At 38.8% G+C, this 16,913-nt stretch overlaps 1 protein-coding gene across 1 annotated transcript; it reads right to left on the bottom strand.

The window, feature by feature from the left end:
* Positions 1–1,244: 1,244 nt before the first annotated feature.
* Positions 1,245–2,025, bottom strand: LOC121754552 (transcription factor MYB1R1-like). The gene is made up of 2 exons (XM_042149891.1): positions 1,914–2,025; positions 1,245–1,474 (listed from the first exon to the last, which is right to left on the bottom strand). Exons 1-2 carry the CDS (start codon positions 2,023–2,025, stop codon positions 1,245–1,247), a joined length of 342 nt encoding a protein of 113 aa, XP_042005825.1.
* Between the last annotated feature and the right edge of the window lie 14,888 nt (positions 2,026–16,913).

Genomic DNA, 16,913 nt, shown 5'->3' with positions numbered 1-16,913 from the left:
ATTATTCCAAAAATAATAATATTAACAAATTCTAGCTCATTAATCCATTAATCCAATTAATAAATTTATCATCTGATCTATATCAATTCCAAACTAATATAAACAAATATTTAATATTAATTCTAAAAAAATATTAAAACACATTTACTATTATTATTCAAAATAATGATAGTAAGTAATTTATTGGCTTGATTAATATTATTGATTCTAAATTATCATGATCACATATTTAATATTAATTCCAAATTAATATTAATAATATATTTATTATTATTAGTATCCAGTAACCTATTGATGAATTCAAATAATAATATATTATAATAATTGTACCATAATCCAAGTGAAGCGCATGAATCGTCACAGCAACGACACGACACTTATGCAATATCATTATTTAAAATAATAACAATGAATCATAATCTATTAATCATCATTCGTTGAGTTAATCGTCACAATTACAAATCTTCCAAGATCACAAAAAAAAAACATTCTACTGTTCTTGGATTTATTGCGGAAGCTTTTCTTTTCCTGCTTGTTGCTTTCGATTAAGAATTCTCTTTCTGCTTACTAGTACACGCCTCAATGATGTACAATAGGAATTCAAAATTAATGACTTCCAACATAAAACTAAAACGCATCGTAACTTCCGTATATTGCATAACTGTACTGCCCTATTGTATTAATCGGTAATTGCGTCATATGTTGCACTAATTTTCGAAAGAATTTTGAAATCCAATTTCAGAATTTTGATTTCCAAAATCATCCACAAATTAATTAGGAAACAAAATTAATTATGAATCGAGCCCCGAGCTCTGATACCACTGTTAGGAATTCATGTATTCATTTAATGAGCGCAGCAGAAATTGCAGACAAGAATAACATATCTAGATTCATAATCATATTGCAAGTTGAGCATGTAATACACAACGAAACTAAATCTTACTTGCTGTTGTGTTTTCTTCTACGATTGTGTCCTGCAAGTTGAATCCACTACTATCTAGGTCCACGTGCAATCCAATCCGATGTAGGAACTATCCTGGTACAATTGCTCCGTAGAAGAAAGCTAGGTATTCTCTCTACAAAGCTTTATGTATTTTCTCTCTAATGTTGAGCTATTTCTCTTCTCCCACAATGGAGAATAAATAACCATTATATAGACAAAGAGTCATTAAGGTTTCATGATTATTGGGCTTATGGACTAATTATAATTGTAGCCCAACTATAATTATTCAATCCATATTAATCTAATCTAGCCCATATCCTTTCATGTCAAAGATGCTAGAACGTCGGAGATGGGGACGGTGATTGAGTTTTCTCTGATAAAGGAAGTACTTCTGAGCATGACTAGCGACTTGAGAGGGTGTGCGAGTCATGACATAATTGCGAGAGATTCCTTTCCAATCTCCTCTCCGAAGCTTTCCCAATCCAATAAGGAATCGCTTGTGCTCTTCCACTGTCCATGGAGATGGACTTCCTGACAATTCAAAACAAAAGCAAGGTCAATCAATCCACAACCACAATTAAACATACTTATAATTTTCCGAGCGTGGTCTCTCAAGTTTTTCTCGAAGTAGTTGAATATAGGAAACAAATTCGACTTAATTTTACTTCCAAGAAAGGGGTTAGACCGTGTCGCATAATTTTTTTATTACGATATATCATGCATGAAATATTAGTATATCACTTACATCTATACAAGCAATTAGTAGTTGTAGGTGTTCTGTTTGCAAAATTGTATCACGAGATTAAATATGTAGTGTGTTTGGTTCATTAGATTCAATCCACGACTCAATTCTAGATGGATAATCATAGGATAATTAGTCATAAGGTAACCCAACTCAATCTTAGATTAAATCTTGGTATTATTTTTTCTAGGAAACCGAACACCACCTACGTGATTAATTAGATCTAACCTCGCTTAAGTTTGGCGCGGGCGAACGGTTTAGGCGCTGCGTCATCCGCAGAGGCGTATCCGCGGTCCTCCTTGGCTGCCTCCGGATTGTTAAGATCGGAGAGGTTATTCATGCTCAAGCTCTTCCCGATTTTTTTCTACTCCAAAATGCACGATCTCGCCGCCGCTGCTTCCACCGGCGGAGTCTGCGGAGGGCGGCATAGTGATTTTCCGACAAACTATGCAAAGCGATAGGAAGGATAAGAAAACTTGATGAATGAAGGTGGAGAATCGAGTCGCATTTATATATACTATGGGAATTGGCTCTTTGGAAACATGACGTTTTGGATTAGGGTAAATTGTTTAATTATCGAATTTTACAATTACAAATATGGTAAAATGGAAGATGGTAATGTTTTCAATGATCTAAAAATCCTTAAATATTTAGCCGCGGGGAGGATAAGGAAATTGGCTTCTCTGTAGAATTATGAATGGAAATATAGTTGAAATTTATTCTGAATCTTTGAATTCTTTTTTTATAAAATCTTGGCTTAAAAAAAGCAGAATCTTGTACTAATATATGCAAGGTTAAGAAGTAAATTTATGACGTGTATGTTTTTATAGATCGTGTGATTTATCGATACGGTTTTCCTTGCAATGTTAATTCAGTTGTACGAATTTAATTTGTTAATTGAATAAACAAATCTTTTTTTAAAGATATGTACTTACGGATAAATGTGAACAATTCAAGTTTGTCAATCACTCATTGTGAATCCTAAATTATACTTATACTGGATTGCTTGTGACAATATGGTATAATACTACTAAATAGAATCGTACTGAAATAAACACTACTTCTTGTAGAATAACCAAATACATGATCTCTCATTGATTGTTTATTTTAAAATTTATACAAGTATTACTGAGAATATGATGTTGGTATTTTGATTTGTCAATATGCATCAATTTTTTATCATCCAATAATCATAGCATTTTGGTGTGTCGGATGAATTCATGGATAAACTTTAAAATTTATTGGTATTCCTATGGTATGATTGCCTGATTAGCTTGGATTATAACATTTTGGAAAGTTACATTATTAGACTTAGATATTACATTATTAGCTAAGTTACATTATTAGACTAAAATGCTACATTATTTACTAAAATAGTACATATTGGCTAAGTTATATTATTAGTAGATGACACGTAAAATTAATCTTACCATTAGATCACAAGATTCAACGGACTACAAGTGTTTTGATTTTGAACACTATTTAACTTATGAATCTGAATACATTCCTACAAGGGTATATAGAAATATATTATTACATATAAATTTTGATATATTTGTACAATATATATTTAATTATATATTTGTTACATTATTTCGATCCGACCAGTTAAACAGTGAACCAGTAGCTTCGCCGGTTCGCTTACCGATCCGATTTTTAAAACATTGGTTGTCATAAAATGTGATTTTATGAGGTATGCTTTTGTGTTTGTTAGGAAGACACTGATAGGGCCCTCGAGTCGGATACAACTCCGACCCCTTCACTACTTCGACCACCACAGCTCAGGCGCAAAGATAAGAAGCCCAATGCCGAGCGGTCAAAGAGAACACACAACTGACCGATCTAATACAAAAATTAGAGCACCCGCAACGCTGTGTCATTGCGGTGCCTAGGCCGTTCCGGAGGAACGGTTCCGCTGCAGCACGCGTTGCAGCCGCCGTGTCGTCGCCAAACCGTGCCCATGCCGTGCCGGGTGTCGTTGCCGCGGCCCGCAGCACGACACGTTACGACACGCGCCGAGGCGACGTGGCGGCCTCCCATTCGACGCGTGACGCCCACTCGCTGCTCCGCGAGTGGGTTTCGTCACGTGACGCAATAATTCATTTTTTTTAAAAAAAATCGAATTTAATTAAAAAAAAAATTGCAATGGTATTGTTACCGTTTTTTAGCCGTTTTGTAATTTTTTTTTATAATTTATTTACTCTGTAAATACTCCTATTTCATATTCATTTCACTCACAAACACACATCTATTCCTCTCAAATCCTCTCTATTTCCACCCCAATTTTCATCTCAAATCAACTCTGTTTTTCTTCTCCCAAATTTAATCAAATTAATGGATCATTTTGAACAAATGCGTCAAATATTGGAATAATCACTTGAAGAAGATCGACGACGGGAGACGGTCCACGCCGCCCCAACGACGCTCCCGTACGTACATCCATCGTAACCGGGAGGAAGCCGCCGCAAGGTTAGTACGCGACTACTTCTGCGATAACCCGGTTTGGGGAGATACGTACTTCCGTCGCCGTTTCCGCATGGGGAAACCGTTATTTCTCCACATCGCGAATACTTTGGCAGCCCAGGAAGAGTTTTTCCAGGAAGGGTTCGACGCGGTCGGCCGTCCCAGCCACACGACGCTGCAGAAATGTACTGCAGCAATCCGCCAGCTTGCGACTGGACAAACGGCCGACATGTTCGACGAATACCTTCACATCGGAGACAGCACTGGGCGAATGTGTTTGCTCAAATTCTGCAAAGGCGTCCAGGCAACCTTCACCGACGAATATCTCCGGAGGCCAAGCACGACCGATTGTCAGTTCCTGCTCGACCTTCACGAAACAGTGCACGGATTCCCCGGAATGCTCGGCAGCGTCGATTGCATGCACTGGCAATGGAAGAATTGCCCGGTGGCGTGGGAGGGGTCCTACACGAGCGGCCACAAAGGCACCCACCCAACCGTTATACTCGAGGCCGTTGCCGACTACCGCCTTTGGATCTGGCACGCGTACTTCGGGGTCCCCGGGTCGAACAACGACGTAAACGTGCTCCACCAGTCCAACCTCTTGACCGAAGTTTTGGATGGTAAAGCGCCGGCCATCAACTTCGTCGCCAACAACCGGCTTTATAAAATCGGGTACTATCTCGCCGATGGCATCTACCCGAAGTGGCCTACCTTCGTGAAGACGTGCAGTGGGTCTGCGAACCCAAAGCAGGCTCTTTTTGCGCAGAAGTAGGAGGCTGCTCGCAAGGATGTGGAGAGGGCGTTCGGGGTTCTCCAAGCGCGCTTCAACATCATCAAAGCCCCGGCTCGTACGTGGTTCATGGAGAACATGGTCGACATCATGTATACGTGCATAATCTTGCATAATCTTGGGAAATTATTAATCATATTGTTTAATACTCTTACAATTTATTTATTTTCAAAATATTTTATAATTTGTTCATATATCAATTTATATACTTGAAAATTGATCACTGAAAATAGAATTGAAATATCAGGAGTCTATTTTATGAATAATTAATTAAAATTTTGAATTAATTTGAATAATTTTTAGTACTTCATTGATAAATTTTCACTTGAAAATTGATCACTGAAAATAAAATTGAAATATCAGGAGTATATTTTATTGTGACTTCAAAATTAATTATACTGTAGTACATATTAAATAATTTGAATAATTTTTAGTACCTCATTTTGAATTATTAAAATACTTGTTTGATTACAAATAAGTGAATGTTTGATTACTAAATAATTTACAATAATTAAAGATTAGTGTAATTAAAATTGATCAAAATAATTAAATTACATAACTAAAGCGTATGGATCAACGTTTTTCAAATGCCGACATTGGGAAATAACTAGGAGAAAGTAATTTTTTTTCATCATGCCTTAGAGTTGGTTCTATTAATTTTCCCATCAAATAAAAAATTGAGAATGGAATTTGAAGTGCAAATTGTACGTATTATTGGTTGGATACAGATAGATACTGCTACTAAATAGATATTCAACATAAGTATTTTATATTTGAGGGTATATTAGTCTTTACAAAATTGTTACTCTCAAGATGCATAAATTTCAGCAATTTGGCATTAACTATACAAAATTTAATAATTTTTTAATATTATGGCTGGCCATAATGTGACCATTTAGCACCACTGAAACCCAATACACATCGGAAAAATAGATGGATCTTGAGGATATGTGGGTATGTGATTGCATATTGGAGGTGAACTAATACGATCATGAATAACGTGCATCAAAGGATTCACTCAAGATGTGAACCATGTATAGATTAGGGGCCAAGAAGAGAGAAAAGCCACGACAAGGAGCGAAGATGCATTTGGGTCATTATTCAAATAGTAATCAGCGTATCAAGATGAATTCTAAACGCTGTTTTAAGAACATCAATGTCTATGATTTCGAAAGAGCTTCGCGCGGATACCTTGCACTTCTCAAAATCCTAAGTTGTTAGGTTGCTTCATGCCTGTTTAGTTCTTGGACATCTATCTTCCTTAATGAAAGTTGTCTAAGGTTGCCTTCATGTAATACCCGCTCTTTTAATTATCTTATTTTTAAGTTTCGCCGAATCTTGGTAGGCAGGTTGATTTTAGTTACGTTTCAATCATAAGAGTTTTGTCGCTTTTGTGTTGACTTGCCTAAGTAAAGTTAAAATTACGAATTATAAATGAAATGGGAACGAAGAACGAATTCATGTTATTTCCTTTTAGCAAACGAAATACATGACAAAGAAGAAAAACTAAGTCTACACTTTGAATTAGAATGTTCGTTACATACCAACAATGGCGGATCCAGAAAATGAAGCCAGTGGGATCGGATATAGTTAAAAATGTAATAATAAATATAATATTTAAATAATTATGTAAAATTATTATATTTTAATAGTCATATTCTGCGAGGGATAGTTAATTTTCAGAATATCCATATGTGAAAGTGTAAAACAACAATTTTAAAATTCTTAGAACCAAACATTTTAATAGTACTCCCTCCGTTTCTTCATAGTTGAGTCATTTTTCCATTTCGGAAAGTTTCTTCATAGTTGAGTCATTTCCATATATAGTAATTATTTTCTCTTTCTTACTTTACTCTCTCTTACTTTTTTCTCTCTACTTTATTGACTTTCTACTTTATTCTCTCCACCTTTTTCTCTCTCTTACTTATTTTATCTATTTATTCAACACACTCAACATCCATTTCTTAAACTCCGTGCCGAAAAGTGTCGCCTCAACTATGGTGAAACGGAGGGAGTAATAGTTTTAAAATATTACTCCCTCCGACCCACAAGAATATGCACTCTTTCTTTTTTAGTTCGTCCCATATGAATATGCACTTTCTAATTTTGATAAGTCTTTTTTCTTTAATGAGGTGAGACTCATTCTCCACTCAACATCCATTTCTTAAACTCCATGCCGAAAAGTTTCGCCTCAACTATGGTGAAACGGAGGGAGTAATAGTTTTAAAATATTACTCCCTCCGCCCCACAAGAATATGCACTCTTTCTTTTTAAGTCTGTCCCATATGAATATGCACTTTCTAATTTTGATAAGTCTTTTTTCTTTAATGAGGTGAGATTCATTATCCACTAACAATACTTTAATTACTTTTTTTTTCACATCTCTCTTACTTTACCAACTTTATATTAAAACCTGTAGTGAACTCAAATATATTCTTTGGGAACCTAGGGAATAATAAATAAAATATAAATATAATGAAACTTGAAACAAAAATTATAAAAAATAGTTATGCTTAATAAATCCACAATGAGCCAACCTATTTAATTAGTTGCCTACTAATGGCCCAACTTATTTGCACAAAATAGGCCCTAAGGTCGTCTCCTTCATCCTTCGAACACAGTTTTCTACAACCCCTTCCCTATACCTCTCATCTCTCATCTTATTTTTAGAAAAAAGGCAAAAGGTTTCGGGTGGAGTTGAAGCTGCCGTGGGGTCGGAGACGGAGCTGCGCTGGGTCAAAGGTCGAAAATGAAGTATTCCGGCAGCACTCGGTGGACCGCCGGTGGGGTCGGTCGACCCCATCTGGGTCCGCCGCTGTATAAAAAAAAACTATTCCGTAGCTAACAAAATTAAATTCATATGATGTCAAAAAGAAAAATCCTTTTGGGCCACATCGTCACGGCCCGTTCAGGTTTTGGGCCTACTTTGAAAAGTTCCAGCAATATAATGAGTTTGAGAATAAGAGAATCAGCAAGCGGTGTAAGAGCATCCACTACGCGGCGCGCCGGCGTCCCGCGACCAGTCCCAGAGAGACAGGTCCGTCGCGCGCCACGTTGCAGCATCCGTCCCGTCCCGCGACCCGTCCCGCGTCCCATGTCGACGAGACACGCGACGGGCCATCTCGCCACGCGCCTATGCGACGTGGCGCGACCCGGCGTCGTGCGTGACACCCACTCACCGGCCCGCGAGTGGGCGTCGTCACGTGCTGACGCAATAAATATTTTTTTAAAAAAATTTGAATTTTTTTTAAAAAATAAAAAATAAAATAAAATTTTTTTTCTAACGGCAATAATACCGTTTTTTTGTTTTTTTTTTAATTTTTTTATTTTTAAATTAATTTTTCTTCTATCATCTCAAATTTCCTCTCATCACAAGATGTCCGACGAAGGCAACTACGGCGGCTCCGGCGGGTGGGATCTCAACGCCTTCGGCGATTGGGAGACCATGATCAACACACTGGGCGGTTCCAGTGCGTCGACGCCGGGGACCCAGAGTTCGGCGACGCCGGTGGGGTACCAACCACCCAACTTTGACGTTGATGCATATGCCCGTCCCTCCGCCCCGCGGTATTTGCAGGGAATATCCCAGATCTGGGAGGATTTACCCGTTGATCCAACGCCGGGAGTAGGCCAAGGCGGTGGAGGTGGGCGAGGCGATGTACAACCCCAGTCGGGCGAGGACGAGGAGGAGGAGAAAGAAGAGAAAGAGGATCTAGGCCGGCATCCGTACAACAACCACGAAACGCTGTCGGTGTACAACGCCTGGATCACCGTCTCGTACTATCCCATCGTCGGGAATTAACAACCCCGGAAGTGTTTCTGGGAAAAGGTCTGCGAGGTCTACCACCAGATAAAGCCGAAAGGCTCCCGCAAGCGCAAATATAAAATGCTCCGCTCTCACTTTGACCGAGTCGACCGACAGGTCAAAATATTCTGCGGCCTGTACTCGGCCGAAGCGGCGCGCTACCAAAGCGGCGCCACGACAACCGACATTTTGACGTCCGCTCTGCGCGCCTACTACTAGGACACCCGTCAACAATTCAGATTTGTTGATGTTTGGCAGGGCCGTGGAGGACGAGGAACGGTGGGCCGGCTGTTTCCGCTCCAGCTCGGGCTCAAACTCGAAGCGCACGAAGCATACGACGAGTGGCCAATACTCGTCTGGTGGTGACACCGCTGAGGGCATCAGCCCACAAGAGGCTGAATCGCAAGAGTTTGCGGGTACGGTCGGCGATGTTGGAGGATCCAGCCGTGGGCGCCGTCAGCCGCAAGGGACGAAGGCGGCGAAAGCGGTTAGAGCGAGGAGGGCCGAGGCGAATCAATCCCGGCGGCCTCGGGATCGGGCTCGCGGGGAGGCTCGGACACACTTATGGTGGCGTACATGACCGCCACAATGGCGGACACTTCCCGCTTCTCGCACGCCCAATTCGCGGCCTGGTGGAACGGAATTGTGCATATGGCAGCACAAATTGGCCTTCCGACTCCCCCTCAACCTCGACCGCCTCCGGAGGATGATTAGCCGGCGGAGTAGTTTTTTTATGTTCTGTGTTTTTTAATAAAGTGTGTTTGTTTTAATTGAATTAGGTTGGAAAAAAAAATAAAAAATTAAATTAAATGAATAGTAATTTAAGGGACGGAATAAGAGACGGTTAAGGGACGGAGGGTTGCAGGTTCCGTCCCTTAGTTAAGGGATGGAGGAATAAAGTACAGTGGGGCCCTCAAATAGTAGTTTAAGGGACGGTGGAGGGACAGCGTAATGGACAGTGGCGGACACACACACATGAGGAGAGGGGCTTAAGCCCCTCCCAAACCTTTTTAAAAAAATATATTTCTACTTTAAAAATATTTAAATTTTCTTTGAAAGTAACTTCATCCCTCACCAAGTTAATGTGTTAGATGTCTAAATTGTTGGAATTTAAATGGAAGGAGGGGCTGAAATTGAAAATTGCAGCGAAAAAATGTATATAACAATGGCCGTCGCGATGTTGGGGTTGGGAAGAAGATGGAAATAACAAAAAAGTTGTTTAATGAATATAAAAATAATAATAGTAATAAAATCTGCAAAGACAATCCCTTATATCTATTGAAACGTATTCCACTTTTCATAACAGTATAAGCATAACACTTAAATTTGAAATCGTTTCCACAAATTATACTTGACTAACGATTTTATGGCTCTTCTTTACCACTTTAATTGGTGAGTCCATTTTTCCCTTTTTCTTTTGTCATAGTTACTGTATTACATTCGTAAGGTTAATTTACATAGTATTTTATGGTTTATTGAACTATTTAAAAGTTTTTTTTGTGTGGTTTTCCTAATTTTATTTTCTTATAGAAAGTAAACTTACATTCTAATATTCTTATAGAAAATAAACTACATTTCTAGGAGTAAAGTTTACATTTTTAATTAATTTAGTATTTTTTTCTTATATAGAAATGGAATATTTTTTTTTGAAAAAATGCGAAAGGGTAATTATTCATCTTCTATCTTCTCTAAGTGCTAGAATTGTTGAATTAGTGGAAATCAGTATGCAATAAGTTGAATTGGATTTGAATTATAGTATTTATGTTGGCACTTTATGTATTAAATATTTATACAATTTTATTATTGTTATTGGGACTTTTAATATATATATATATATATATATATTTATATATTAATATAGTATATATTAATATTGATAATGAAAAATTTTAGTAAAGCCCGTGCTAAAATTTATTTTTGCGTCCGCCACTGGTAATGGATGGCCTAAGTCCAGCAAGAAGATGTCTTTCAAGTCATCACCCCAACAGGTAAACACAAATTACGCTCACAGCATCACTTTTAGACATCATGTTTAGAATCAAGAACTTAGAACAACATAACAGTAGCCTCAACAATCGACTAATGCCCAAACCCAAAGTATTCCATACACCGCATCTTAGACTTAATGACAGTAGCAAGTGGAGTTTGGAAAGGTTAAGCTCATTCCAGAGAGAGAGAAGAAGAAGAGGTGGGAGGAGGTGTTCTACCGCCGAGAAGAGAAGGAAAGGGAGGCAAAATTAGGGATCTTAATTTGGGGACTTAATTGTGGGGGAAGACAGAGACCGATGGAAATGGAGTAGTGATTATTTGGGATTTCTTTTTGGGAGTATAAAGTGGTCCTGTCTTTTTTTCTTCTTACCTTTAGGATAATGCTAGTCAAATGATTTGAGCCAACTAAAACACATTGTCATCTAATTACATGTTTAGTCTGATAGATTAATGAGAAGACGGATTGGACTAATTTAACCAAGTTCTGGACTTGATTAATTGGACAAATTAACTTCTCTGTTGGGCCCACGAAGGATTTCAGGTTGGATTGTTCAAGCTTTTCCAAATTTATTTAACTCCTCCCCGAATAATAAGTTCAAAGGTTTTGGGCCCTAATAATTTAGCACAATTAATTAAATCTCCTGATTTAATTAATAGGCGACAATAACAAGGATAAAATAAACGCATGCATTCACGTTTAAGTTTAATATCAGCTTAAAGTCTAATTAAAGTATTACTTTATTTCTAAAAGGGGCGTCTTCGCAAGTCGACTAAGACCGAGGCAAGGAATTTCGGCTAAGGAATTAAGCTCTAGAGGTGGGAATTTCTTTCTAAAATGTGAACTTGCCTTTTTAGCATGACTTCGTGCTATGCTATTAAGGGTAAATCCCTTAACAAGAAAGTAGAACAAAGAAAGGAAGTCGCGGAAGCAAAGTCCGTCGATCAACCGAGAACTGATATTGAAATAAAGTGCGAAAAAGCGTAAAAGGAAAAATAGATAATTTGATATTTCTTGAATGATGGAAATGAATAACAAGGTCCCTATTTATACTGCTGAATCCCTGACTTAGAGAATAAGAAACTAATTATATGAGAAAGATATGCCAATCAATAACTAACTAAATAATATGGTAGAGGAAATATTCATAGAGATATGCTCGTATCAACTCCTCCGCGGTTAAAATCCACATTGTCCTCAAGGTGGAAACCAATGAGCAAGGAGGCATTCCGGCTTAGAAATCCGGCTATCAAGAAATTCATCATGAAACTACTGAAGCTCATCAATCTTCATCATCCGACCACTTCCAAATAAAATTACATCTCCCAACCCATAGGTCTTGTGCCCGAGTGTCTCATTCTGCAAACTCATCAACCCCTTAATGACTCCCAAAATTGCAACATATGTGGGGAATCTAGACACAAAATTTCCAACAATAAAGAGAAGAAACTCACGAGGAACAATTCCCATTTGAAACCAATCCCTACCAAGCCTACCATCAAGATACCCAAAATTCTTATAGTGCTCTCGAGAGATTTTATCTGTTAGAGCTTGGTAGCAGCAATTTGCTACGGAGTAGACAGAGTACGTATGAGCAGCTTCTCCATCCAAATTGTTCTCGACTACCGGCAATGAACACAAGCTATCAACAAGAGGCCCAGGATCCCACATAGATGGCACTCCATTCTCATCTCTCTGGCTGGTCGAACTTGCAATAGAGAAATCCAAAACTACAATGGGTACACCTCTTCGACCTCTCATATTAATTCGAGAAGCATTCATATGTCGTGAGCACTCGATCACTATGCAACCTTAAACCGGTTTCTCTTTGCGCGCGGAATCCGGACTGGACTTCTTCATCTTCTCAACCTTTTCAACTCCACCAACACCAGCAGAAGAATCGGGAATCTTCTCGGTAGACTTAGCAAATCCTTCCTCGACTCGATCATAATCAAGAATCAACGGCAGCGGTGGCGGCGGCTGGTAGGTTTTTGGAGGAGGCACCTACGGGTAATTTTGGTGGGGTAGGGCAGCTGTCAGCAGCGGCTACTGGGAGGAAAGTTGTGGCGGCTGGTTGTAGTCGTGTGCCGACGGCGGCTGATTGTGGAAGTAGTGATGCGGCGGCGGCGGTCTGTAAACAAGCTGCTCCTGCTGTCATGGATCGGTGTAGGTCTGGGACGTCGGCTGCCTGTAGGGGTTGTTGGATGTTTGACACACAAAATATAGGAGCACTCAACAAGGATGAAATATGAAGAGTGAGTATTAATAAGCTTATCACAAAAGAGATTACAAAATACACAAAAGTGCTTCAACACTACAAAAACACTCACAATTTTCCTGACTTAGAGCTACGGCTCTTTCTCTCTTATTACTCACTTCTCTTTTCTTATATTATGAATACAATGACAACAAATAGGTAAATAAAGTTGATATAACTAACTAGTTTACACATCCATACTACAGTGTCCTAATTAAGTCCACCACTAATCTTCAAGTTGTAACCATATACTCCACCGCCTTACACGTAATGGAATTGTAGCTTCATTTTTAGCCATGAAGAACACTAATCTACAAGTTGATGATGCACCTGTTCATCACCTACTTATCATCTCCAACAAAGCTATTCTTAACTTTTAAGTAATTGAGTTGAGAAATCAACATCCTCCCTTAAACTCAATTCTTCGATATCTTCATTCTAAGCATATATTTCAATCTTCTAAAGACACCCTGCTTTAGTGGCTTCCTAAATATGTCTGCAATTTGATCCTGTGACTTGCAATATATCAACTCCACATCATTTTGGTTTACGTGCTCCCGAATAAAATGATAACGAGTATCAATATGCTTACTTCTTTCGTGGAAGACCAGATTCTTCACAAGGGCTATTGCAGACTTATTATCAACAAATATCTCCGTCGGGCCTTGTTGCGCAAATCCCAGAGAAGTTGATAAATTTCTCAACCAAATGCAATGGCACACCGTTGAACTTGCTGCAACATACTCGACTTCACATGTTGAGAGTGTAACTATAGCTTGCTTCTTTGACGACCAAGTAAAGACAACGTCTCCAATATAAAAACAGTAGCCGATATTTCTCTTTCTTTCATCCAAGTCTCTTCCCCAATCGCTATCCGAATAACCAATGAGCTTAACTTCTTGATTAGAGGGATAGAATATACCTTCATTTAACGTACCTTTAATATATCGCAAAATCCTCTTGGCCACATTCAAATGGAACTGTGACGGCGTTTCCATGTACCAGCTGATTAATCCAACTCCATAGAGGATATCGTGCCTAGTGCACGTTAGATATCGTAGACTTCCAACCAGACTTTTGAATTAAGTTGGATCCACCTTTGCTTCACCATCATGCTTTGTCAATTCTTGACCAATCTCCACGGGAGAATTAACAGGATTGCAAGACTCCATTTTGAATTTCTCCAAGATTTATTTTGCAAATGAGCTTTGAGAGATAAATATCCCATCTTCTTTTTGCTCTACCTCAATTCCTAGGAAATGTTCCATCAAACCAATGTCCGCCATCTTGAACTCCTTGATCATGCTCTTCTTGAATTTATGAAACATTTCTTCACAATTTCCAGTAAAAATTATATCATCAACATATATGCAAACAAATAACATGTTACCTGCTGCATCCTTCTTTAAGTATAGAGCATGTTCAAAATGGCACTTCACAAAGCCATTTTTTAGAAAACATTCATTGATTCTGGAATTCCATGCGCGTGGTGCTTGCTTGAGCCCGCACAAAGCTTTCTTCTATCTGTAGACTTTATCTTCAGCTCCTCGTTTCACATAACCTTCAGGTTAATCCACGCAAATTTCTTCTTCAAGAAAACTATTTAGAAAGGCCGACTTCACATCGAGCTGATAGATCTTCCAATTGTGTTGGGCGGCCAGTGAGATAAACAGTCTGGTCGTCTCAAGACGAGCAACAGGAGCGAAAAATTCACTATAATCAATTCCAACCTTATGCTTGTATCCTTTCGTCACCAACCCCACCTTGTACCTTTGCACTTCACCATTGATATTTTTCTTTGTTTTGAACACCCATTTCACACCAATTGCTTTTCGGCCTTCTGGTGGCGTTGTCAACGACCAAGTATCGTTTTTTTAATCGCATTGATTTCTTTATCCATTGCGATCTTCCATTTCCTGTCTTGCGCAACATCAGCATAAACAATAGGATCAAAATCCATATAAAAAATAAGATTCACATTTTCTTCTCCAGCTCCATCAATTTCTTCAGTAGCTTCATATATATCATTCAAATTACGCATTCTTCTTGGCCTTCCGACTGGACCTTGAGATGATGTTGGTGAATCAGGTTCTTCAACTTCACGTGCATCTTTATGTTGATCAGGTACAATTTCCGATGAGCTTGCTTCTTTCTTATCCTCCCAGCTCCATGATTGATCTTCTTCAAACACTACATTGCGGCTTATGATCACCTTCTTCGTGAGTGGTTATACAATTTATAACCCATTACTCAATCACCATATCCCACAAAGATACACTTTTTACCTTTATCATCAAGCTTGATTCTTCGAGCTTCAGGGATTTTGGCATAAGCAATGCAGCCAAAAACTCTCATGTGTGCAACACTGGTCTTGAATGAACTCTATGCTTCTTCGGGCATCATGTTGCGAACACTTTTGATAGGACATCGATTCAAGAGATACGTTGCTATTGCGACAGCTTCAGTCCAGAATTCTCGAGGTATGTCCTTCCCTTTGATCATACTTCTCGTCATATCAAGAATTGTTCGGTTCTTCCTTTTAGTGGCGCCATTCAGTTGAGGAGTATATGGAGGTGTAAGCTGGTGAAAGATTCCATGCTCCTTGCAAATCTTTCGAATAGATCAGATGTGAACTCGCCACCTTGGTCGGATCTGAGAAATTTAATATAGTGTCCACTCTGTCTTTCAACAAGAATTTTGAACTCTTTGAAAATATCAAACACCTCTGATTTCCTTTTCAAGAAATACACCTAAGTCTTTCTGGAGTAATCATCAATGAAAGTTAAAAAGTACTGATTACCTCCAGTAGAAATAGGATTTAAAGGACCGCAGACGTCTATATGAACGATCTCCAACGGGCGTGATGCTCTCCATCTCCTTTCTTTGGAGAAAATTGGCCTGCGATGTTTCTCCAATATGCATCATTCGCAAATTTATTCGGGATGATCAATATGCGGCAAGCCTTTCACCATATTCTTTGTAGACAAAAGCTTTAAACCACCAAAATTCAGATATCCAAGACGCAAATGCCATAACCACGATTTATCTTTAACAATAGAATTCATGCACTTCAACATATCATGTTTCATATTCAATGCAAATAATCTATTTCTGGACATCTTCACATATGCAACCAAATTAACACGAGCATCATTGATAATAAGATAAGAATTCTTGATACTCACATCAAATCCTTTCTCCAGCAATTGACCAAGACTCAAAATATTGCTTTTCATGGCATGCACATAATAGACGTCGTATATAAAACCATGATTTCCATTCTTCACCTTAATCAAGATATTACCTTTTCCTTGCACCGCAACTTTTGAGGAATCTCCAAAAGTAACATCTCCATAAGACGTCTCCTTCAGCTCCACGAAGAGTTCTTTGTTTCCGCGCATGATCACCTTCAAGTCCTTTATGGGTTAAAAGAGAGGTTGGAATTACCTGCTCATTATCGTCTCCACCTTCGGCATAATTGACTTGTTGATTAGAGCTGGTATTTCTGGCTGTTGGACACTCATAGTTGTAATGCCCGAATTCATGACAAGTATAACACTCAACATTTTCTTTATCAAACCCTGGTTGATTGTAGGTTTGAGAATAACCGCCTCTATATTGTCCTCTTCCTCATCCTCGTTGTCCATAAGAATTTCGACCTCTGCATCGATAAGTGTAATTTTGGCATCCTCCCTCATTTTGATAATTCTGACCTCGTCCTCCTTGATTTTGGTAATTCAGGTCACGTCCTCCTTCATACTGGTAATTCTGGCTGCGTCCTCCCCGGCCACGATAACCTCCTCGGCCTCAGCCTTGACCTCGGTTGTATCCCCCACTTGATGTCCCTGGCTTAAACTTATTGTCTTCTTGTATTGACATCTTTGCTTGTAGTATATGCTCAAGTGACAGAGTGGTCTTTTTCTTCA

This window comes from Salvia splendens, chromosome 11 (assembly GCF_004379255.2).
Source record: "Salvia splendens isolate huo1 chromosome 11, SspV2, whole genome shotgun sequence".
In the NCBI taxonomy this organism is placed as follows: domain Eukaryota; kingdom Viridiplantae; phylum Streptophyta; class Magnoliopsida; order Lamiales; family Lamiaceae; genus Salvia; species Salvia splendens.
The sequence above is the reverse complement of the archived record's forward strand: the minus strand, read 5'-3'. Positions and strand labels throughout refer to the sequence as shown.